The following is a 22,514-nucleotide window of genomic DNA, read 5'->3' as shown; positions in this document are numbered from 1 at the left end:
GGTTTCTGGTGCTCCTTGACATTTCCTAGGAACACAGGGAGGTTTCTGGAAAAGCAGCTGGGGGCAGATGGGTGGCTGTCTATTAGAACAATTCATCAGACAGCAGTTGAAATATTGATAAGAAAACGGAAATCAAATTAAAAGACGGAAAAGAGAGAGGAAGAGGGAGTGGGACGGAGAAAGCTGGAGAGAGGCGGCGGAGAGGAAAGCTGCAGGACGCGCAGACTTGAGTGGTTCCTGCAGCCCCCGAGGATGTGCAGGAGCTGAGGCTGCCTGTCTGGATACGCTGGAAAGAAAGGCAAACGTTGACTCTGGGCAGCCAGCAGGTTTAATTCCATTCTGCCAAGGATCGGGAGTCTGGGGGCAGAGGGGTCCCACCAAGAGCTTGAACGCCCTGGAGTTGTCGGAGTCCAGCTCCCGCTGGCGGAGCAGGAAGGGGTGTCTAAGGTGGGTGTTCATTTGCGAGGGATCTCTGGGGGTTGATGCAGGGTCACGGCTGCCTGCTTTAGGTGCAGCCTGGAGGCTTTCTGGGGCTCCTTCTCTCATTCTCTCCCAGGCTTTCTTTTCTGTCCGTTTTTCCCTCCTGCTCACTCTGCTTGCAATTTTCACTTCAACTTTCAAAGAAAATGGGGAGACTCTAGAGCAAGGGCACCAGGGGAGAACAGTGAATGGGAATCTAGGAGCCCGGAGAAATGTACCTGGTCCCTGAACTTGTGTGTCTGTTGTGGCTTCGGGAGCCAAAAAGCTGGAATTCGTTAGTGGGGAGAAAAGCGTTTTATCAGAAACACATTGGCTGCTGTAGAAGCTGCGCCCTGCCACGTTAGAGATGGTTTAAGAGAAGGAAGGGAAGGAAGAGGAGAGAGACAGCCGCCAGACTTGGCCAGGCGGGGAGAGACTCATGCAGAGGCACCTGGCCTCCTAGGGTAGCTTTTTGCGCCCTCCAGTCCAAATATTCAAACTTCAGACCCCACCTCCCCTGCCACTAGAAATGAGGCCGCCTCATTCATTGTCTTTGTCTCTGCTGAGAAAACTCGATTTCTTCCAGAAGCGGTGGCGGTGAGGGGTGCGCTCTGGGAAAGGGGCCTCCACAGACCTCCAGAACCTTGAGCCAGGGGCCCTTCTAAGTGGTCCCCCAGCAGGGAAGAGGGAGACAGCTGGACGCTAATGGAGCCCTGGGGGGTGGGGGTGGGTAGGGGAGTCAGGCAGAAGGTCTGTGCCCCGAGGGCCGCAGCGTGCGTGGGCAACTCTGTAAATATCTGTTTCCTGGAGCCTCGGGCTGCAAAGCTGAGGAGACCTACCTCTATCCTGGCCACCTTCTCTCCTCTGGCACCCCTATCCCCACCCCTGCATCCCCAGGTATGAAACTACGCAGGCCCTGGGGGAGACGGGCGTCTCTGGCTGCCGATGGAAGGTTACAGGACTGTAGGCAAGAGGCCCAACGATGTGAGCTGGCTCTCACCACCACCCCTTAGCCTGGAGCCTGGGGGACAGAGGCACAGGGAGGGTGACCGTGCCTGCACCCCACCCTCCCTCACTGGTTCAGGTGGATCGGAGCCTCCCCCAGCCCTCCTGTCGTCTCTCTTTTGCTCTCCCACTTCACCCTGCCCCCCACCGTCTCACCCTTGCTCCGCTCGCGGGTGACTGAGGTTTCTCCCACCCAGGTTGGTTCTTGGGCCTTCTCGACCCTTCCTCACCCACCCAGGATGTTTCAGACAGTCCCCGACACGTCGTCTTACGTCAAGGTAAGACATGACAGCGTCTTTAAACAGGTAATGACCCCCCCCAGCACCCCCAGACCCTCTCCCCGGACCTAGGGTTCCTTCCCCCTTTCCGCGGGAAAAGAGGCGGGTGGAGCGGGCCACGCTCTTAGCAGGTGGGTGTGGAGCTGGGGCCACTAGCTAGGCTGGATGAGGATGGCGCAGACCCTCGGGAATCCCTGGTTGAGGACCGAGCCTCTTGGCCGCTTCTCCTTGGGAGAATGGAGGTGGGCGAGCCTGGTGAGGGCCGTGCAGGAAAGCCGAGACGCCGGCACCAGGACCCGCGGGCCAGCGTCCGGTCCCGATGGGTCGTGCGCCCACGCCGCGCCGTGCACAGCAGGTTCCCCGAGTCAGGGGTCTGTGTGGACAAGAGTGTGAGGGTGTGAGCGCGCGCGTGTGGGTGCGGGCAAGTGATCGCGACGCGCTTCTCTTACGGGTTCGACACCCCCGGTCCTCAAGCCCACCTTCCTCGGCTCCACCGGCCCCTCAAAAGCGCAGATTCCTGTATTTGAAGGTATATCGAAGGGGGTTGGGTTTTTTTTTTTTTTTTTTCCTTTTCCACAGCAGTTCCCAAGAATGTAAACAAACCGAGGCCAGGACATCTGGGTTACACGTTTAATGAAAATCCGCCAGCGGGGCGGGCCGAAGGTGCGGAGCTGCCCGGGGTGGGGACCGCGGCGAGGTCCTCTCGCATCCCAAGCGCAACCTCCCGCCTCCCGGGTAGCAGCCCAGATCCTTCCCCAGCTCCGAAAAGGAAGGACCGCTGCGGCTCGGCAAACTAACTCCCACCTACTTAGGGCTCGGCTCCGCCCCCTCCTTCCCGAAACCCCGCCCCGAGAGGCCCCCGCCCCTCCCTCCTGGCCCCCTCCGCTGCGTCCAGCATCCGTGAAAGCGGGGCGGAGTGACCGTCTGCAGGCACCGGGCACCTCGACGGCGTGGGGATTCTCGGGTCTTATCTGGGCTTGGCAATTATGCGTCCAGCCCGCCTCCTGTTCCTCTCAAGGGAAATCTGTTGACACCAAGTAGCATCTTCCCCGCCTGTGGTCTGAAGGAGTCCACATAGTCACTTTGGGGAAGCCAGGTTTTGGAGGCTTGGCCGGGAAGGGCTGTTTAATCTATCAGTGATGAATGAATGAAAAACGAGTGAATCAATGGACGGGTAATCAGTAAACGGATGGGTGGATGGATGGCTCCCAGGAGGTGGCAGAGCAGACACAGACTACAGCGAGCTCGGTTCGCGGCGTCCAGGTTTCCTGGGGGGTTATGGGCGCGGTAACCCCTCCCACCCCACCGCTCCCGGGACGCGGGGCGCAGCTGACCCGGCTCTCACTCCCGGCTCTGCCCCGAGGGCTGCGAAGGGCCCCGGGGCGGGGAGCTGCAGTCTCTCTCCCATCCACTGGGACCCCCGAGCCTGCACATACCAGGGGACCCAAAACCTTAAGGAGGACCCAGAGGGGCAAGTGGGAGCCCGGGAGCCTGACCCAGGCCAAGAGTCAGAGAGAAAGCAAACGGGCCCCGGCGAGTGGAGGGAGCCGCTGGGGGAGGGGGAGAGGGGCGGCAGTCTACGAGCTCCGGCCGCCAGGGGAGCCGCTCGCCGCAGGAGCTCCTTTCAAGGGGAAAAAATGGATTTTTCGGCAGCCACAAAGTTTGTATTGTTGCACAAAGAGGTGCATTGATGAGGTCGGGAGGTCCGCGTGGCGATGACAATCTTGGGTCTGTTCCGCAGGCTCCCTACGCCTACCATTTGCCAGAGGGGCACAAACAGTCTCCGGCCGCCAAGCCCCGGCCATCCCGCCTCAGCACTCGGCTCTGATATTATTGACAAACACGGCAGGTCCAGGCGCCCGGGCCCCAGGAGCCAGGAGACAGGCCGGGCCCTGGGGAACCAAGGGTGCCCACTCCACCCGGGCAGCGATCTGGGTTCCAAGTGCTCAAGGAGAACTGCGCAGGAGAGAGCATAGGGCGGGTTTGAGGCTGGAAGGAGCAAGAGAAAGGTGGAAAGGGGGAGAGCACTGTATCTGTACTAACTTATTTGATATTAATAACAGCCCGAGGTGGTGGTCCATTTTGCAGATGAGAAACTGAGGCATTGAGAGGTTCATGTAACGCAGCTTACAAGGGGGCAGAGCCAAGATACAAACAATAAGGGCAAAGTTGTGCTGCCTGCCAGGCGAGTTCTAAACACTCACTCCATCTTTACAACAGCCCTTTGAGGTAGATCCTATTATAAAGCCAACGTACAGATGAGGACATTGAAGCACAGAGAGGTTAAGGAACTTGTCCAAGGCCACAGAGCTGGTAAGTGCAGAGCCAGAATATAAACCCAATGAGCCGGGTTTCCCAATGCGAATGTTCAACCAGGACGTTCCACTTGCAGGTATCGGGGAGGGGCAGGAGACCCAGTGGAGGAACCCTGACCATGTCCTTGCGAGGTGCCCGCACTGGGCAAAGCACCTGTCAATCCCAGCGCCAGGAGCACATCCCCGAAGACCCCTCGCCGCCCCACTCGAGACTGGCAGGGTCCCCCACTTTCCCTCCTTACGAGTCACCCAGACTCCTTGTTCTCGCTCCCCCTCCAACCAGCGTGCTGGTTCAGCCCACGCTGCATTCTGGGGGAGACTCCCCCCCAACCAGACGAAAAGAGGCTGGTAGCCCCAGAATGTTCGCAACGGCGCGGCCCAGGGGCAGCATCTGGCCGGCAGGTCCTGAAACGGCGTTTCAAGGACACAGGTCTGTACTTTGCATGCTGTTTGGGGCGGCTGGGAGGCAGGGCGGCTGGAGATTTGGAAAGGCTGAATTCTCCCTTCCCCCAAAGCCCCCGTCTAGGCGCCGCCACCGGGTGAGGGTCCCGGCACCCGGCTGGTCTCCACCTCTTGTCAGCCTGCGCTCTCTGGTCAGTCTCGGACTCCCTTGGGATTTCCTCCTCGACGCCGCGTGGTCTGGGGACCCGGCCCCGGAGCGCCAGGGGCTCGGGGCGCAGAGACCCTCCCCCTCCCGGGCCCTCCCGCCGCCGCGGCCTCCCACGTAGCGTTTTGAACCCTCTTGGCGCTAAGGCAAGAACGAGCGTGGGGAGCGGGCCGGGCCAGCAGAGGCTCTAAATCTTCCTTCAATCTGTGAGTCGATGAAGTCTGAGAAACAAATTCAAAGCAGGCGCGCCTGCAGAGCCTTCCTGCAGAAATATTCCCCGGCATTCAAGCGCATCCAGGGGCGGCTCGAGCTGCCTTGTTTGGCTAAGGTCAGACGAGACTCGAGTTCTCCAATAAAAATAAATCTCAAATTAATTATGGCCTCGAGCGAGGGGCCAGACGCTTGAAGCTGCAGTTGTGCAGTCTGGAGTTTTGGCGCTCGTTCGCCCATCCCTCCCCCGCGTGCCCTCCCCCACCCCCCTTGCCAGCTCGAATACCCGCCGAGGCCGCCGGACCGGAGGGGCCGGGAGGAGGGAGGACGAAAGGGGAAGGACCCGCCCGCGACGCCCTGCCAAGCCTGGCATCTTCCGGGGTTTCAAGTGACCGGAGGTCCCGAGGTCTGGAGGCACCCCAGGGACCCGGCTCCAGTTGTCGCGTCCTCCCACCCCCAACCCGGGCTGGGACCGAAGAAGCCCGGGAAGCCGCGTCTGGAAAGTCTTGACCGGGTCAAAAGGGCTGACATTGAGCGAGCCAAGACACGTTTCACCCCGCCGCTCCCCTCCCGGGGGAAGCAGGACTTCCGCATCTTTGAAAATATTGTCAAGTGCGGATGGTGCGAGGCAAGTCGCCCCACCACAGTTGCAATGAAAATGCTCCAAGTCCAAAGGTTCCCTGAGTACTCGCCCCCGTGGGCACGCTTTCTGCACGTGACCTTAAGACTCAGAAACGTGTGGTGGGCTCTTTTGTTGGCTTCCCCCCCCCAACCCCGACCCCCCGGTTGCTAGCTTTTGTTTTCAGTGCGGGTTTGGCTCCCTTGGCTGTGAGCTTCCCCTGACTTGAAAGCCAGCCTGGGCTGGCGGAGTGGGCAGGATGGTACTGGGCATCAGCTCCTGGTCACCAGCCCTGCCCAGTCTGGGAAAGGGAGAGGCAGGACAGTCTCTGGTGAGCCAGGAAAGAGGGTGTGAGCAAATTCGTGGGCCGGGGTAACCAGCCCCTAGCTGGGCCTGGAGAAGGGAGAGGAGGGGGAGGGGAGAGGGCAGAAGAGGGGTGAGGAGAGAGAAGGGGAAGGATTCCCCCTCCCCAGCTCCAAGACCGTTTTCATCTGTAGCTGCTTCACCACAGGCTCTCTATCAATTTGTCTCAATGCAAACATTCGAAATATTCTCTTTGGCTGCTCGAGAAAACAATGTGAGCTGCCAGGATCAAACCATCTTTCCAGATGTCTGGTGGCAACCACATTAAACAGGGCAGACTTGTTTACTGTTGTGTTTGGTTTGGGCTGTTTTCCCCCTTCAGGATTTAAAACAGCAGCAGCAGCAGTCGAGTGGGACATCAAACCCAGAGTTACATAAGTGGGCAGCCCTGCCCACTGCCATGCCAATGCGGGTCACAGGGAGACTCAGATTCCCTCAGAGGGCTCTTCAGAGTTGGGGGGCTCTTCTTTCTGGGTGGAGGACCTTGTGAATGGACAGGAGCTTCTGACAGAGGGGCTGGTATACATTAAAAGTCACGGCCCCAGTGCCAGTCAGTAAGTCACTAAGGGGTGACAGCTGTACCAGTGCCAGCCTCCTCCCCTCCCCACCATCTTCAAAATTACAAAATTGCCAGAAGCTTTGGTGTTACAGGCAGAAACAGAAAGTGCTGTTGATTTCCACAGCTCAGACAGGAGGGCAAGTCCTCATTTTAATCTAGTTCCACACTGAGTTCTCCTTAGGGGAGAGGCAGCTCCTGCTAAAAGGAGTTGGGGATACTAGAGATGTTGGGGTGACTTACTGATCAGAGCAGTGAAGCCAATCTGTTATTTGCCAGGCTGGACAGGAGTTGGGAAGAGACACCTGGCCAATGTTTTGCCACAGAGGAGCCTTCTCAAGTACTAGGAAGACCGGGTGTAGAAGGGAGAGACGCTGGCTGGCCTGCGGTGGCCTTTAACGGCCTGAGTGTTTGCCCAGCACCAGGAAGGGGGCCTCCGGCGGTAGACTGGAGTTCTCTCTGCCTGAAAGAGGGGGAATGTGGCCGGGGGTGCCGGGTTTCTGGTCAGGTCCGTGTGGGAAGCGGTTTCCCCGCACCCTCCTGAAAGCCTTGTTGTCGTTTGAAGGTCGGCAGAGTCTGGGCTGAAAAGGAAACAATTTGGGGTTTGAAAGGATGTAATTCATTCTTCCTTTCCCTTTAACCTCTTTCCTCTCTGGAAAGCATGTGGAAACGCTGAAGGGAAGAGAGAGAGGGCGGGCGTCGGGGCCGAGGGGAGGAAAGGGTTAAGCCTGATTTCTTTTAATTGAACTCCAGAACTGGTGGCCCCAGGCAAAGGGGGGGACTGACCCCGCTAGCGGTAACCAGATGTGGCGGTCCCAGGGGAGCCCCCGAGCAGACCCCTGGATTGAGAAGCAGACAGGAGGTGGGGGGGGGGCCAGCCCGGCCCCCATCCCACCCCCACCCCATCCCCCCACCCCTCTCCCCCTTACGCACACCGAGTCACAATTGCTGGCAAGCTGCACCCGCCACTCCAGGTCTGGTCACGTTCAGACCCGTGTCTGTATTCGAACCCAAAATTGGAGCTGAATTGATGAGACTAATTTCGAGAAGGGGGTGGGGGGAGGGAGGGAGGCCAGCGAGCCCTCGGGCTCAACTGCTCCTGAAGAAATAAAGAATTAATAAGTCACCTTTTTCGCCGCTGTGGACACCCTTTTGAAAGTTTTTCTTTCCAATTGACTCGGATCTCCTCTGGATTTTTTCTCCTCTTTCTCCGGGTGGACTCTTAAATAAAAGTGAGAAAGTCCAAAGCGTGGTCTGGAGAGCGTGGACAAGGTAACCTGTTTCGGAGGAGGTCGGGGAGAAGCGAGTCAGGCCGAGAGCGCCCGGGGGTCCCCTCGCTGTGCCAACTGGAGCGGGCGGCGACACCGCGGAAGGACCCGGGAGGTCTCCGGGTGGCGGGGCCCGACAAGGCGGGCCGAGGGGAGGTTGGCCTCACGGCGGGGTGGGGATGATGGTCTGGAGCCCCGGCCCCGGGGGTCTCACCCGGGAGAAGTCTGGGTCGGTGTGGGGATGTTGCCTGCTGTGCTTTGGAGACCCGCCGGCCAGCCTGGAGCGATCGTCTCTCCGTAGTGTAGGTTTCTTGGGGCCCAAGGTGGCATTGCATAGGCGGCTTTGACCCGAGTGCCAGGGCTTGGGCCATCGGGTTGGGGTATGTGCCAGGGAGTTGACCCTAGAAGGCGCGGAGCAGTGGCCTGGGGTGCCGCAGGTCCCGGCCCTCGGCGGGCGCCGGGACCTCCCCAGTAGCGGAGGGGCCGAGGCGCTCCTCCCCGCGTGCGTCCCTTCGCTCACAGCTCGCTGGGAGCCGAGTCCACGCCCCCGACTGCCGGGGTCCGTCCGAAACCGCCCCGAGTCCGCGTCGATGGGTGAGCCGCTCCGGGAGTCTGCGCGACTCCGCAGCCGAGGGCCCGAGTGGAAAAATTCCCATTGGATGCACTTTCTAATGGTTGGTCGGCTTCGGTCTGCGTCCGGATCTTCCCGGGCAGTAGGCTCCAGGTTATCCCCAGCCCGAGTAAACTCTCCCGCCCCCCGCCTCCCCCCTCCACCCACGAAAAAGTTTGACTCCGGCTGGAAAAAACATTAATGAACGTATCTGTGGGAAGAAACGGAAAGTGAATGAGTCAGGAGGGCCACCTTCGGCCAACGGCCCCTGGAAAGGAAGGAGGCCAAAGGCGTTCGGTGTTGGACTTTGGGGGAAGGTGTGGGGGGAGGCATGCAGACTGCGGGAATCAGGGCGCGGGCGCTGGGCGTGGACCCCGGCATTGTTCCCAGCTCGCTCTTATCTCCCGGGAGCAAGTATCCTGTGTGCGCAGCGCATGAATGTATCTGGGCATCTCCGCGTGTATTTATATAGTGTGTGTGATGCGAAAAGCAGGACCCGCGGAGGAGAGGAAAAGGGGGTGTGAGTGGGGGAGAGGGAAGACGAGGGAGAGCAGAGGGGAGAGAAGAGAAGAGAGAGGAGAGCGAGAGACAGACAGAGAGAGAGAGAGAGAGAGAGAGAGAGATAGGACTTCCTCCCCATTCGCAAAGTGAAGTCACTTCCCAAAATTAGCTGAAAAAAAGTTTCATCCGGTTAACTGTCTCTTTTTCGCTCCGCTACAACAACAAACGTGCACAGGGGAGCGAGGGCAGGGCGCTCGCGGGGGGCACGCAGGGAGGGCCCAGGGCGCCAGAGAGGCCGCGCCGGGCTAATCCGAAGGGGCTGCGAGGTCAGGCTGTAACCGGGTCAATGTGTGGAATATTGGGGGGCTCGGCTGCAGACTTGGCCAAATGGACGGGACTATTAAGGTAAGCGACCGGGCGGTGGGCGCGGAGCGCCGGGGTCGGCCGGGGCGGCGAGGCGGCGGGCAGGCTGGGCGCGGGGCGCCGGGGTCCCGGAAGACGTGGCCACTCTCCCTTCCTTCCGCGCCCCGGCTTCGCGCCGTCTCCTCCCGCACTCGGGTGGCGAGTCTCGCAGGCGGGGGCGAGCCGCCGGGCTCCCCGCCGAGAGCGATCTCCCCCGCACCCCTTGCCCGGAGCGGAGACCGGCCCCCTCCCACCGCGCTGCCGGCCGGGCTGCGGGCGGCGGCGGCGGCGTGAAACCCGGGGAGCCGGGCGCCGATCGCAGCCGGGGGCCGGAGACCTCCGGGGCCACCACTCCCACCCGGCGAGCCGGGCACCCCGGCCCCGGCACTGGGCACCCTCCCGGCGGCCGGCTTCCTCTCCCCCGAGGCCGAAGACGGCGGGGGCGGGCGGGCAGCCGCCAGCAGCCCGGGCCCCTGCCGGGAGGGCCCAGGGACGGGCAAGTGGATTGGTTGCAGGCGGATCGGGGTGCGAGTGAGTGCGTCTGGGGGTTTGTGTGCGCGGGCTGCTCCAGATGGAAGCCCTGTTTACATGTCAGCGCGGGCCGGTTTCCCTTCCTCTTGGTACTTCTGTTGCCGGGCTCTCGGCTCTCGGGAGCTGCCGGCTCCTCGGGACTGACGGGCCGGCCTCGCCGCTCTTCCGCCGGGGCATCTTTTTCCCGGCCGGTCCGCGCCGCTCCGCACGCTCGGCTCCCGCACTCCGCGCCCGGGCTCCCACCGGCCTCTCGAAGAGGGTCCCACGCCTGCGGAGCCGCTCCTCCTAAAGTAAGCGGCCCTGAGCCGGCGGCCCGGACGACTGCCTGCTACCCCCCAGCCCCTAGCCTCACCCCGCGCCTCGCGCCTGGGTCCACGTTGCCAAGTGCAGCCCAGAGGGTGAGGGTCTGGGTTTCACCGTAGACTTCACGAGGGTTGGCTGCCTGCTCCCTCTGGAAGGGGGAAGTGGAGCCAGAAGCAGAGAGGAGGGACAGCCCCTAATGTGACTGGCCTTAAGAGGCCCGAGAGGAATGAATGGGACCAGGAGTTGGCTGCGAGTCTGTCCCCCAACACCAAGCCCAAGTCGGTCTGGAAAAGCTATTAGGCTGGTGAGGTGGGGACTGGCAGAGCCCGCCATTCCCAGAACCCAGAGGAATCACATCTTTGCTCAGGGCTGAGGAAGAGGATGTTGGGCTTGGAGAATTCAGGAGATTTTTATCATTTGGGTGGGGTAGTGGTTTTTATTTTCTAAGTTTTTTTTTTTCTCTGAAAGTTTGAAATATGCTGACTTAAGTAAAAGGCACCAACAGCAGGAACTTGAAAATGTGGAGATGAGATTACTGATTGTATTGGGTTGAAGGGAGCCTCTGTGAGCCTGGGTTCCTCCAGTTTAAGGTGCATGGGTGAGGAATGGGTGAGAGGGCATTCCTGTAGGGAGGTGGTCACCCACCAGTCATTTCATGCCAGTTTCTCTTCTCATTGGTGGGTGCGTGCAAAGCAGTATCTCAGTATCCCTGGTTTAGTAATAAGATGTTCCACTCTAGAAAACTTCCCTCACTAGGATGCTTGCCACTTACCCAGAAGGCCCCCAGCTGACCCGGAAGGGTGGTAAGATGGCTCCAGGGTCTTATGTGGACACCCTAAGGAGAAGTGAAGCAATATCTCCCCGATGCTCAGACCTCTTGGCACAGGCCCTGAGGGTAGGGAGGAAGCTGTGGTCTGTGAACCCAGGGTGTGCTAACCTCTTTAGCTGCATACACAGGGATTGGCATGGCCGTCAATGAGAACAAGCTTAGACCAGGACCCTGGCACTTCATGCCAGGGTGGGAGTGACAGGATTCCTTCTCACCTGGTGATGGGAACCTGTGAGTCCCATCCAGACCCTCCCCCGGAGCACCCTTGTCTCTGATCCAGGTTGCCTGGCTGCTCTGCTGGTGGGCAGAGCAGAGGCTTTTCAAGCAGGCTTCTGCACTGCCCAGCGTTCTGAAGGATTGAGTGTTTAGTGTATACTTTGGTATTGAAATTGTGTGAAAGCCACAGTTTCCTGTTCATGGGTGACCTTCGGATCTTGGGGTTCCCAGACCCCACTCTCACATTGGTTCAAACACTGTGTTTGGAGAAGACAGTGGACAAGGAGAGGCCAGGGGACTTCTGGTCTCTGTGCAAGGATGCACAGCCCATTCAGCCAGTATGAGCTTCAAACTCTTTGTAAAAGTGAAATAGTGGGACTAAATTACCTCTACAATAGTGCCTTTCCAATCCTTTCAGTTCCTAAAATATCACGCTCACATGCTCTTGCAAGAACATGCACCTACATGTCCACGAAATCCAGTTCTAGGCTGAGAGGGGTCAGAAGACACCACACACCATGTCGAATTTGTAGACACAGATTCAGAATCTGTGTTCCCAGTTTGAATGGCCTTGACAAGTCATCTTTGACTAATTCTGGCATTTGATTTTTATGCACCTGCGTATTTCTTCCTCATATATGAAGCATACTTATATTTCAAAATACCTCTGGGTCTCATCACTGGGGAGCTGTTTGGTCCAGAATGCCAGGGAGGTCTGGATTCCTTTGCAGAAGCTTTTTACTTTGTGCATAATTTGCACAACTTCTTGTGATTACAAAATCTTAACTTCATCACCCTTGTTATAATAAGTCCTTCTGTATTACGCTCTCTTCTCCTCTCCAAGAATGTCTCCTGGGAAGGCTCCGAGCATCATGTTGGGAGCACCAAAATTTGCAGGAGGCCTTCTACTGTTCTTTTGCCACAGATAAGTTAGCCTAAATATTAAACAACACCCTATACCACCCTGCTCCCCACGGAGATGGTATCAGTTGTTGAAAAGCATGTGATACTGTTTGCTGCTTTAAGAATGACCTGGTTTCCAAAACTGCACCTTAGTTCTAGGCAGTCTTCAACTGAATCTACTTATTTCATCTATGGAGGCTTGATTCAGTCAATGCACATGGTACCATTAAAGACGGGGAAACAGTCAGAGAAAATGCAGACCTGGTGAATGAAATAGGGAAATGAACTGGGGACTCCGAGTCAGAAAACCTGGGTTCATTCTCAGTTCTGCTGCTCTGTTGCTGCGTGTCCTATAGCAGGACACTAAGCTCCTGGAGGCTCAGTTTTCTCATCTATAAAATGGGGCCAAAGTACCTCCTTGCACAGTAAGGATTCAATAAAGTCTGGTACCTTCGTTGACTGTACATTAGTTGAATTCCTCCTTGGGGACAGGGCTTGTGGGGATCGATTGGCCAGAAAATTAGATCATAGGTATGGATTTATTATAATAGGTATTTCAGTAATGCTATGAATCTTAATTAGGGGTCTCTTATGTTCCAAGGCTCTGGTTTATGTGTTGAGGATAAAACAGGGGTCAAAACCCTGCTGGAATTTACACTCTGGCGGAGGTGACAGACACATAAATAAATAATTCTGTGTCCAGGGTGATACAACTTCTGAAGAACAGTAAAGCAGGTTAGGGAATAGAAAGCAATGTGGTTGTATCAGCCATAATGGTCAGGGAGGATGCTTGCAATGAAGTGGCAGTTGAGCAGAGATACGATCAGCTTTCACCCTTTACCTCAGCATCACACAACTAGTACATGTTGGGAGAGCAAAACGGGAAAGGAGGGTTGAGGCAACAGCTGGGCTTTGAAAACCAGCAGAGTCCACGAGCCAGACTGGCGCAGGCTGCAGGTTACCACTGACAGTGCATGTCCAGACGGGAAACTGCAGGATGGGATCCCGGGAGAAAGCAGCAGAGAGATGGATACCCGGGGACAAAGACTTTACTTCTGTCATTAGAGGTGGATGCTGTCTTCACTCTGAGAATGAACCGCTCACCCACCTGCATCTTTTAATTAACCTTCGTAGCGCCTAGATTCACGAGAACTCCGGGCGAAACAGGCTGTGCCTTTTTCTCTGTCCCGCGGCCACATAGAATTGCCTCCCTCGGGGAGTTACCAGACGATGAATCCTATTTGTTTGTGAATAATTTCTACCACTTCAGCTGCTGTGGCAACTTCAAGTTTTCAGGTTTGCAACTTTAGAGCTTTGGAGATTATTTAGCTCCATATCCTCCTTTCATGAGAAGGGAAACTGAGGCCCAGAGTTTACTGAATTATCCAAGATCACATGGTTGACTACTGACAGAGTCAGGGTGAGAATGCAGGGCTCCTAACCCTCAGGCTAGTGTTCTTTCCACTGTACCATGAACATTTTATTTGCTTTCTTTACATTTTTATGAGTTATAGAACCCTGGAGGCAGTGTGTTTCTGTGTGTGTGTGTGGGCATGTGTGAAAGAGAAAAAGACAGACAGAGACAGAAACAGACGCACAGAGAGGGACAGAGACAGAGAGATAAGCTTTTAAAAAATATCATGGAGAATCTGACTCTTTAGACTAAAGACACTTCTGTTATTTAATGAAAAATGTATTGCTACCATCTTGAATTATTTCCATAATTCATAAAAAAATCCCAAATTTCTGGATAGGATTTTTACATAATTTTTAAGAATTTTTCCAAAATAAACGCTTCTCTTTCTGTAGACAAACAAGATCTCCATAATCAGGAGACAACAAAAAATAGAGTATTTTACTTAAATAGCCCATAGGCCTCTCTACAGACCAGGGACAGGTGGGCTGAATTCCTATTTCAATTATTTTAATAATTGAATATTTGACTATTTAAATAAAATATATTCAAATGCATTAGAACATATCTTGTGGCCCAAGATATGTAGTCTGTGTCTTAAGTAGGTCTTCAATAATAACCACAGTATGTAAGATTTAAGATTTCGATGTCTCTTTCTATTTGGGGTCAACCAGTTAATTTGGTATTGGTTTTGAAAGGTGGTTGATTTAAACCAAACCTCTTTTCTAGAAATGTAATATTAGACAAATGCTAGCACTGAGTTGCCCCAGCCAAAAAAAAAAAAAAAAAAAAGAGTTGGGAAAATTTTATGATGATGAACCACCAGGCAGGATTTCAAGGGGTCTGAGGCTTTTATCCTCCCTCAAACATCAGAAAATATCCCCAAATTGTAAGTCAACACTCAGGCCATCGGCAAGGTCTTCATCTTCTGTGGGAAAAGTCTCATTCTACCTGAAGCTTGATAGAAAGATTTTCAGATTAGGGTCCAACTGTCTAGAGTTAGAATGAAAAAAAACCCTACTATTTTCATTCATTTTAGACATGCAGTTACATTATGTAGGTATAGAATAATTTTTTTGTTTTGTTTAGTTTTGAATAACAAGACTTTCCTTTTTTGGCCTGTCTTGAAACAGTCTTTCTAAGTCTATCTTTTGTTTGTTGTTTTGTGACAAACTGAGAAGACTAAAGGCCATTGGCCACCATCTACACACACACACACACACACACACACACACACACAATCTCACAAAATCTTCAACCAGCCATAATAGCATTTTTGGAAATCTCAGAGCTGTGCAGGTGTCTTTCTCTCTGCGGAAGATTACACACTGTTTCATTTTCTGTTGCTTTAATGACATTTATCTATAGTGTTCATCCCATTCATGTGCTAATTCATCAGTGGGACAGCATTACTAAGTGATGTCACTCTAATTCTTCTACTGACCTGATAGACTCAGCATCCGTAGCCCACGGACTTTGAGGTGTTTCCCCGGAGGCAATGGATGGGGTGTGTCTATCCCCACATTATCACCTGTAGGACCAATATCTTGGACATTTGACAGAATTACACAATCTATGGAATAACCCTTTTCCATACAAAGCTAGCTGGTCTTATGGGAATTTGTCACCTTAGTCCCATTGGCATCGTAAGCTGATGCCAGCTGTAGCATTGCAGGTCAGTAGGTCTGCTGCATGGCTGTTAGGCAGGAGCTGAACTAGGTACTAAATGCTATCAAGGGCTTCCCTGGTGGCGCAGTGGTTGAGAGTCCGCCTGCCGATGCAGGGGACGCGGGTTCGTGCCCCGGTCCGGGAAGATCCCACATGCCGCGGAGCGCCTGGGCCCGTGAGCCATGGCCGCTGAGCCTGCGCGTCCGGAGCCTGTGCTCCACAATGGGAGAGGCCACAGCAGTGAGAGGCCCGCTACCGCAAAAAACAAAACAAACAAACAAATGCTATCAAGACACCAGGCTGGTGGCAGAAGGGCTGCCGCCCTTGAGACAGAGCAGGAGGAGAAGCCGTGTGTGTGTGTGTGTGTGTGTGTGTGTGTGTGTGTGTGTGTGTTTGCACAGCAGGATGCAGTAGTGTTCTGCTGGCCTCAAGGAACGAAAGGGCAACTTCAGCTGGGGAGACACAGAAAGACCGAATAATGAGAGTTATGTGTTTAGTCCCTTCTGTTTACAAAGTACTTTCATATACACCCTTGCATTTAATCCTCAAAACAACCCTGTGGGAAGTAATATCATCACAACTCTGTTATATCGGGGAGAAATGAAGGTTCAGAAGGTTAGGTAACTTGCCTAAGATGACAGCTAATAGGTGAGAGGTTTGGTTTTTAAGCCCAGGGCTTCTTTTTCCAGAATACTTGTTTTTTTTCTACACACCAGCCACACTGCCTCTTGGCTTTGAAGCATGGGTAAGACTTGCACAGGAAGATATGGTTCAGGGGCTTTCTAGGAAAGTGGAATACTTTTGTGTGTGTTGGGGGGGCATATGAAGGAGAAGGTAAGCGTGGAAATGTTGGGTGGAATTACATTATGGACGACCTTAAATACCATAAGAAAGAATTTAGGTCTTACCAAATACATAGAAAGGAGGAATCACAAAATTTTTAATAGAGGGATGATCTAGGTAATTGTACAAATTTTAGAAGACTTCCTATTCTCACCCTGCTCCTTAAGAAATGGAGATGGAAGTGGCTCCATCACTTATCAGAGGCCATAAGAAGTGAGCAGCAGAAAGGATTAGAAAACCAGTGATAAATTCAGGCCCCCAGACCATGCTATCAGCTGTGTTTAAAGATGTTTGTTTATTAAATATGGAGTCAAGAGAGGGAGGAGAAACTCTGTTTCACCAGATCTCATAAAAATGTGATTATCCTTTCCCTCCTTTGACTGTGTGTTCTTTCGTAGTTGTTCTAGAGATTTCACCACAAGCTGTCTTTTCAACGGGGCCATCTATCCTGGGCTACCACTTTAGTTCCTTTTGAGAATGAGTCAGCAGAGAGTAAGTGAGAAGAGACAAAAGGAAAAGTTGTTTCCCTGAAACTCAAATCCAATTTCTATGGAAATTCAGACAGGTCTGACAGACTTTCATAGGTTTGCTGGGCCCATCACCTCACTTAGAAATACTGACATTTCTCCCAAGCAAACCAAAAACTCGGAGAGTTATCACCATCTTTCCAAGTAGGATCAGAGATTATGTGTTCAGATACACTTTCAGATAATTCAGATCAACTTTATAACAGCTTCAAAATGGCTTATACCCACAAAAATGAACCAAAATACTGAATATTTGAGATATTTCCCATCTTCGGGGAGCAATGTGCCTGCCATTTAGATCACGATCAAAATTCCAGAGTATGTATTTTTTCAAGCCACTTCCAAGAAAATGCAGACTTGAAATGTGAAGTGTGTTCCCCACAGCAGGGCCCATTTTCTCAGACAGTGCCATGCGTCCCAGGTAACAAAAGACGGTATGTCACATCCCAGTGCACACTTGCAAGCGGCCAGCGTTACAGGTGTCACGGGAGCTTTAACTCTGCAATTCTAGACATATGTGGTTTTTCTCGTGTCTACTGGAATCTAACATACCAGGAGCAGGGTTGTTAGGTCTGAATATATGGGAATTCACTGATTTTTCGTGGGAAGAAGTCTGAGAGTGAACAATTTTGCAATATTGTTCATGTAGCAGAAATGTGAAAACAAACAGGTTAATATTATAAAATTACTCAGCTCGTGAGTTGTCAGTGCTTTTGCAATCTATATAGATGCATATACTTACATCGAAATGCTTATGCCTGAGAGTCCTTTTGTCTTCAGGTATTTATCACTTAATTCATACTCGTGCGTTTACTCATTCAACTAAGTGTTGAAAACTATTGCGAGGCACAGTGCTCCACAGAACTCCACACAAACGAACAAGAGCAGGATGCCTTCACTGTTTCTTCCAGGCTTCTAGAGAGTAGAAGTTTCTCTGCTTACTGATTTTAAGCTCTGACTATTGGAGTTTCCAAAAGAAGCAGTACTCACTGGGGGAATCTTTATTTGTGGCCTTTTTTACAAGGAAATGTAGGCACATTTTCCCAAGAGTAGCACCCAGCTTATAATTTCCATTGACCCTTTATTCTTGGCGATACTAGTCCATTGTATGGACATTTTTGGAAGTCCCGGGCTTCAGCCAGGGAAACTCCTTCTTCTTATTATTCTCCCTTTCTCAGCTCTAGTTCTTCTATATATTAACATAAAGAAAAATGCCATAAGTAAAGTGAAAAGATAAATGAGAAACTGAGAAAGAATATTTCCCATACATCAAACAGAGGGCACATGTCCTAAGATATAAAGGCTATTTACCAATCAATAAACAAAAGGTAGACCTCTTAGCAGAAAAATAGGCAAAAATGCTACAAATAACTGCTAGAAAAAGAAATGCAAATGGCCAAGAAGCATATGAAAAGAATCTCAAGCATGTATATATTCAAATGAAATTAATGAAGTTCCAACAGTTATCACCTATGAGGATAGCACAGATTAAAACAGCTTAACAATGCCTCATGTTAGAAAGAATAAGGGGAAATGTCACTCTCTATCCCTGCTGGTGGATCTCTGACTTGGTACACTCACTCTGGAATGCAATTTGGAAACAATCACGGTGATGTTAAGTATTTATACAAATTTGATAATAATTCCAAATCTAAAAATGTATCACACAGACATGTTCACTCGGATACCAAAGATACACGTACAAGATGTTTATTGTAGCATTGTTTGTAATGGCAAAAACTGGAAAGAATCTAAACGTCCATCAATACAGAACTAGATAAATAAATTTTAGAAGACTCGTATAAAAAAAGCCATGCAATTGTTGAATGGAATAAAATCAATTGTCTATATACACTGATTTAGAAGGTTCTCCAAGGTATACTAATACATGGGAAAATACAAATTACAAAATATGTGGTCCCATTTCTGTAAAAAAAATTTGAAAATATTTATTTATTTGTTTGTTTGTTTGTTTCTGATTAGACCCTTCCAGAAATTGTCTATGCATAAATAATCATACATGTGTGTGCGTTTTCAATGTTTTGCTTTGTTTTGTTTTGTTTTTTTTTAAAGAGTGGCTGCCTCTGGGCAGGGAAAAGTAGACTTTTACTTTTCACACTATAAACATGTGGTATTTGGCTTTTTCAATCACCAGTATATATTACTTTTATAATTTAAAAAACTGATGTAGAAAATGAAGAGGGACAATTAGAAATAGATTTGTAAAAAATAAGCTGAGCACCATCATTCTAGCCCCAGTGTGCTGATATCAGAGATTTGGGGATCCCATTTTCACAGTAAACTACGGAGAAAAATTGTCCAGCCAAGGATCCGGGGACCTGAATTCTAGCTCCAGTTCTACCCGAAACGAGCTCTGAGATCGTAAACGAGTCACTTCACGCCATTAGCATTTGTGTAAATTTCCTCATGTTAAAGATTTTCTCATCTATAAATTGAAGGTATGATTTCAAAAGTTTCTTTTAGCTCCCGTGTTTATAAGACTCTGATCCCAGGCAGGCTTTAAAAGCATTTCTTATTTGGGGGCATGGGTGACTGAACTCACAGAAGTTCCATCTGGGCCCATGTGGCTCTTCTCCACAATCCCAAAGATAAGTCATAGAGTGTTCTTGCAGCCAGTTGGAGGCTGGGGGTCTTAGGAGGTGCTTCCTGAATTTCCGTGAGCTGGTGTTTTTATTACCAAGTGACACTGGAGCTGTGTTAATCCCTTTGCATTAATGTAAGCTAACAATGGGGCCTGACTCTGCTTTGGGGTCTTACACTCTTTCCCAAAATTTGGTCTCATTTAAAACCCAAAACACATTTGGTCCCAAGTGCCTTTTCCTTGGACTTTTTAAAAATTCTGTTTAATTGAAGGGAAATTGAATTCGTCTGGTTTTGATTCATTTACACTTAACTCTTTAAAAAAAAACAAACATTTTTTTTATTTTGAGGACATATTTGATGTCCAGGAAGAATTTTGAGCCTCTTAATGAGTTTTCTGGGAGGCTTTTTTTCTTCTTCTTCTTAAAACAGGAAGTGGTGCTAGGCTTTGGGCAAACACAGTCAACCCTTCTGAAAGGCCCCAGTTCAGTTTGAAACCATATCACCCACCATTTTGCATGAGCCCCAATGGCCCTTGCGGAGGCCATTTTTTCCTTACCCCTCACCTGAGAGTAAGAGATGCACTCACCTTCCATCTGAGGGGAATAGCATTGAGGATGGGTAATCACAGTCAGAAGAAGAAAAAGAAGGAGCTATTTATCGAGCTCTTACTATGTGCCAATATCTGTGTTCACCTTTATGGACATACTTCTTAAAAACTTTATTTAATTCAAGTATAGTTGATTTACAATGTTGTGTTCATTTCTGCTGTACAGCAAAGTGATTCAGTTATACATATATGTACGTTCATTTTCATATTCTTTTCCATTTTGATCTATCACAGGATATTGAATATAGTTCCCTGAGCTATACGGTAGGACCTTGTTGTTTATCCATTCTACGTATAATAGTTTGCATCTATTCAACCCAAATTCCCAATCCATCCCTCCTCCTTCCCCCCTCCCCTTTGCAACCACAAGTCTGTTCTCTAGGACATATTCCCTTTTGATCCTTGTAACAATCCTATGCTGTATGTACTCTTTTCATTTTGGAGAGGTGAAGTAACTTACCCAAGGCCATCAAGATAGAAAATGGAAAAGCAATGATTTGAACCTTATCCTGTTAGCCTCTGAAGTTCATCGAGCTTAGCCACTGTGATCTGTAGCCAGTTTGACACACACACGCCCAACCCATCTCTTGAGGACCTTGCAGGTGGCGGTGGTGTTCGTCTAAGGGACTCCCAACCTCAGTCTGCACTGGGCAGATTTGTGGCCTCACTGCACCCTCCATACCTTCTCCTGAAGAAGGCCTCAGCCCTCTATTCCCCAGGGAAGAGTCGCTGCCTGACTTAGCTGGCAGGTATACTGGAGAGCAGGCAGGCAAGCGAGGATGAAACCAACAGGTTCTGTTTTACTTTAATGAGCTACCAAGATGATTAAAAAAAAAAAAGTTTTGTAGCTCAGTAGAGAATAGCATATTCTGTGACTTGACAATACTTCCTTCTGCACCCTTCTGTGTTTTCTCCTCCTCTCTCCAGCTCTAACTCTTGCTGTCTTTTTCATTCTCTTTCACTCATATACACACACTAACTACACACACTAAAAAAAAAACCCTGGTTTTGGGGGGGTTCTACAAAACACAAAGAAAGGAATGTTTTGCAGGGTTAAAAGGAAATCATCGAGAAAGGCTAACTTCAGGCTCCAGTTTCTCCTGAATAGCATTTCTTGTTATTTCAAGGCTGATTGACTTATAACTGCATCCCCAGCCACCTCACATCAGTTCCTTTTATCAGCTCAAGTGAGACTTCCTGTGGACTGGCCCAGCTTCCTGATGTATTTCCTTTTTCCTTTGGCAGAACAAAGAAAACCATAGCTCCAAGGATCCTTGGAACCAAACAGCATTTAGCACTGAAGAACCTATTAGTTTAAACTTTTCATTCTCAATGCGGAGGCCCAGTGCCTGGCTTTGCATTTTTTTCCTGGCACTCTGTATGGCATCATGGTGGACCCTGGGTGCAATGATCAGGGTCAAGGAGGCACTCAAACTCATCATAGTTGTAGTTTGATTTCTTTCAAAACGGGAAAATTAACCCATTCTCCTCACTGACACTGCGTGAGCCCCCACACCCCATACACACATACACCTTCAGGTGTCACATGGAATATCTCTGTGTATAGGGTTTGTGCTTTTGTTACCCTGATTCAACATAATCCATCAGCAAAGAAACTCTCTTATTTAGAGATTTCAGCCTATTTGTGTTTGAAGTTCTAACTCTAGAAACATGCATATAAGAAAAGAAGCTTCAAATTATATCCAAAGGGTCATTGACATCAACTGAAGAAGACATTCCAGAAATTGGGATAAAGGCGCTGCTTCCTTCTTTGGCCTGGAGGGTGCCATATCACCCCTCACCACTTGGCCTTACCTCTTCCTCTACACGTTATTTCTGAAAGGCCTTGAGCGTAATCCCAGGCAAGAAGAGAACACTAAGAGAGCCGCTTGTATCTCTGTCAAATTCCCCAATGCAAATATTGCAAGTTGCCAACTTGAGTACCCCTGAGATTGTTAGAACACTTGAATACCCCTGAGATTGTTAGAACACAAGAGGCCATTGCACAGAAGAGGTAACTGAGTCTTCAAGGTGTGATGTGTCTAAAGATGAGAACTGGGCAGGAGACCCTGGCAGCAGAACTCAGGTATCCATTCCCCTAAACCACACATTCCACCATAAGGGGGTTTCCAGAAGCAAAGACAGCAAGACTCATCGAATCCACAGGCATTCCTGCTTTCTTTGCCTTTCAGTCTTATTCCCTGGCCATTGTGTAATTCTCCTGTGGGATCAAACACAGCACTTTCCATAGGAGCTACCCAGGCAGCTAAGCAGTCATGCAGCCACCCAAGTGCAGCTCTTCTCTTTACAAAGATCACTGATTTGAAATAGAAAACAATTGAAACTGAAATGTAGCTCCCCTGGCAAGAGAGGTATTTCTAAGACAAGAGGAATTATCATGGGTAATTCATACTGATTTTTCCCAACCCAATCCTCAGTGTAATCATCTGTAGGTGTAAATGCGCTGAAGAGGTGATCTCAGAGAGGAAAATCACTCAGAAACTATATGGCGTGAGGGGAGTGTGTGAGGGCAGGTGCTAAGCCTCACATAACCTGCTTTGGGGATGCCAGGGGAAAAGGGTTAGAATGTCTGCACCTATACATAAAAGCAGGAGATCTTTCTTCTCCCAGCTCTGTACTCTGCCGCCAGCCCCGTACCTAAGTCCGTGACCAGTCAGGAATCCTAGAACAAAGATCCATGCATTATCTCTCCCAGCCCACAAAATGCTGTCTGTAGAAAACCATGTAAGTACAGTTGTCCCCCAGTATCCCCGGTGGGTTGGTTCCACCATGGATACCAAAATCCACCTATGCTCAAGTCCCTTACAGTCAGCCCTGCGTAGCTGCGGCTTCCCCATCCACAGATTCAACCAACC

At 50.9% G+C, this 22,514-nt stretch overlaps 2 protein-coding genes across 3 annotated transcripts in view; one reads left to right on the top strand and one right to left on the bottom strand.

Moving 5' to 3' along the window:
• The first annotated feature begins 265 nt into the window (after positions 1-265).
• FLI1 (Fli-1 proto-oncogene, ETS transcription factor) overlaps positions 266-22,514 on the top strand; it is a 122,895-nt gene continuing 100,646 nt past the window's right edge. The window contains exons 1-2 of one of the 2 annotated variants that reach the window (XM_081239890.1): positions 266-447; positions 1,662-1,742. In XM_081239890.1, the coding sequence (XP_081096016.1) occupies positions 1,704-1,742 (39 nt within the window). In that variant the 5' untranslated portion in view covers positions 266-447; positions 1,662-1,703. Of the gene's footprint in view, positions 448-1,661; positions 1,743-8,466; positions 9,197-22,514 lie in introns of those variants that run through there. The other variant, XM_081239891.1, reaches the window with a different exon arrangement.
• On the bottom strand, positions 3,712-8,671 carry LOC308621077 (uncharacterized protein; the record flags this gene model as incomplete). Its single annotated transcript, XM_081241241.1, has 4 exons — positions 3,712-6,993; positions 7,540-7,689; positions 7,895-8,476; positions 8,543-8,671. The coding sequence occupies 4 exons, from the start codon at positions 8,669-8,671 to the stop codon at positions 6,808-6,810; spliced, it is 1,047 nt and encodes a 348-aa protein (XP_081097367.1). The 3' UTR covers positions 3,712-6,807.

The sequence above is a fragment of the Mesoplodon bidens genome, assembly GCF_964165515.1.
Source record: "Mesoplodon bidens genome assembly, chromosome: 7".
Lineage (NCBI taxonomy): Eukaryota > Metazoa > Chordata > Mammalia > Artiodactyla > Ziphiidae > Mesoplodon > Mesoplodon bidens.
Note: the sequence above shows the minus strand (reverse complement) of the source record. Positions and strands in the feature narration are given on the sequence as shown.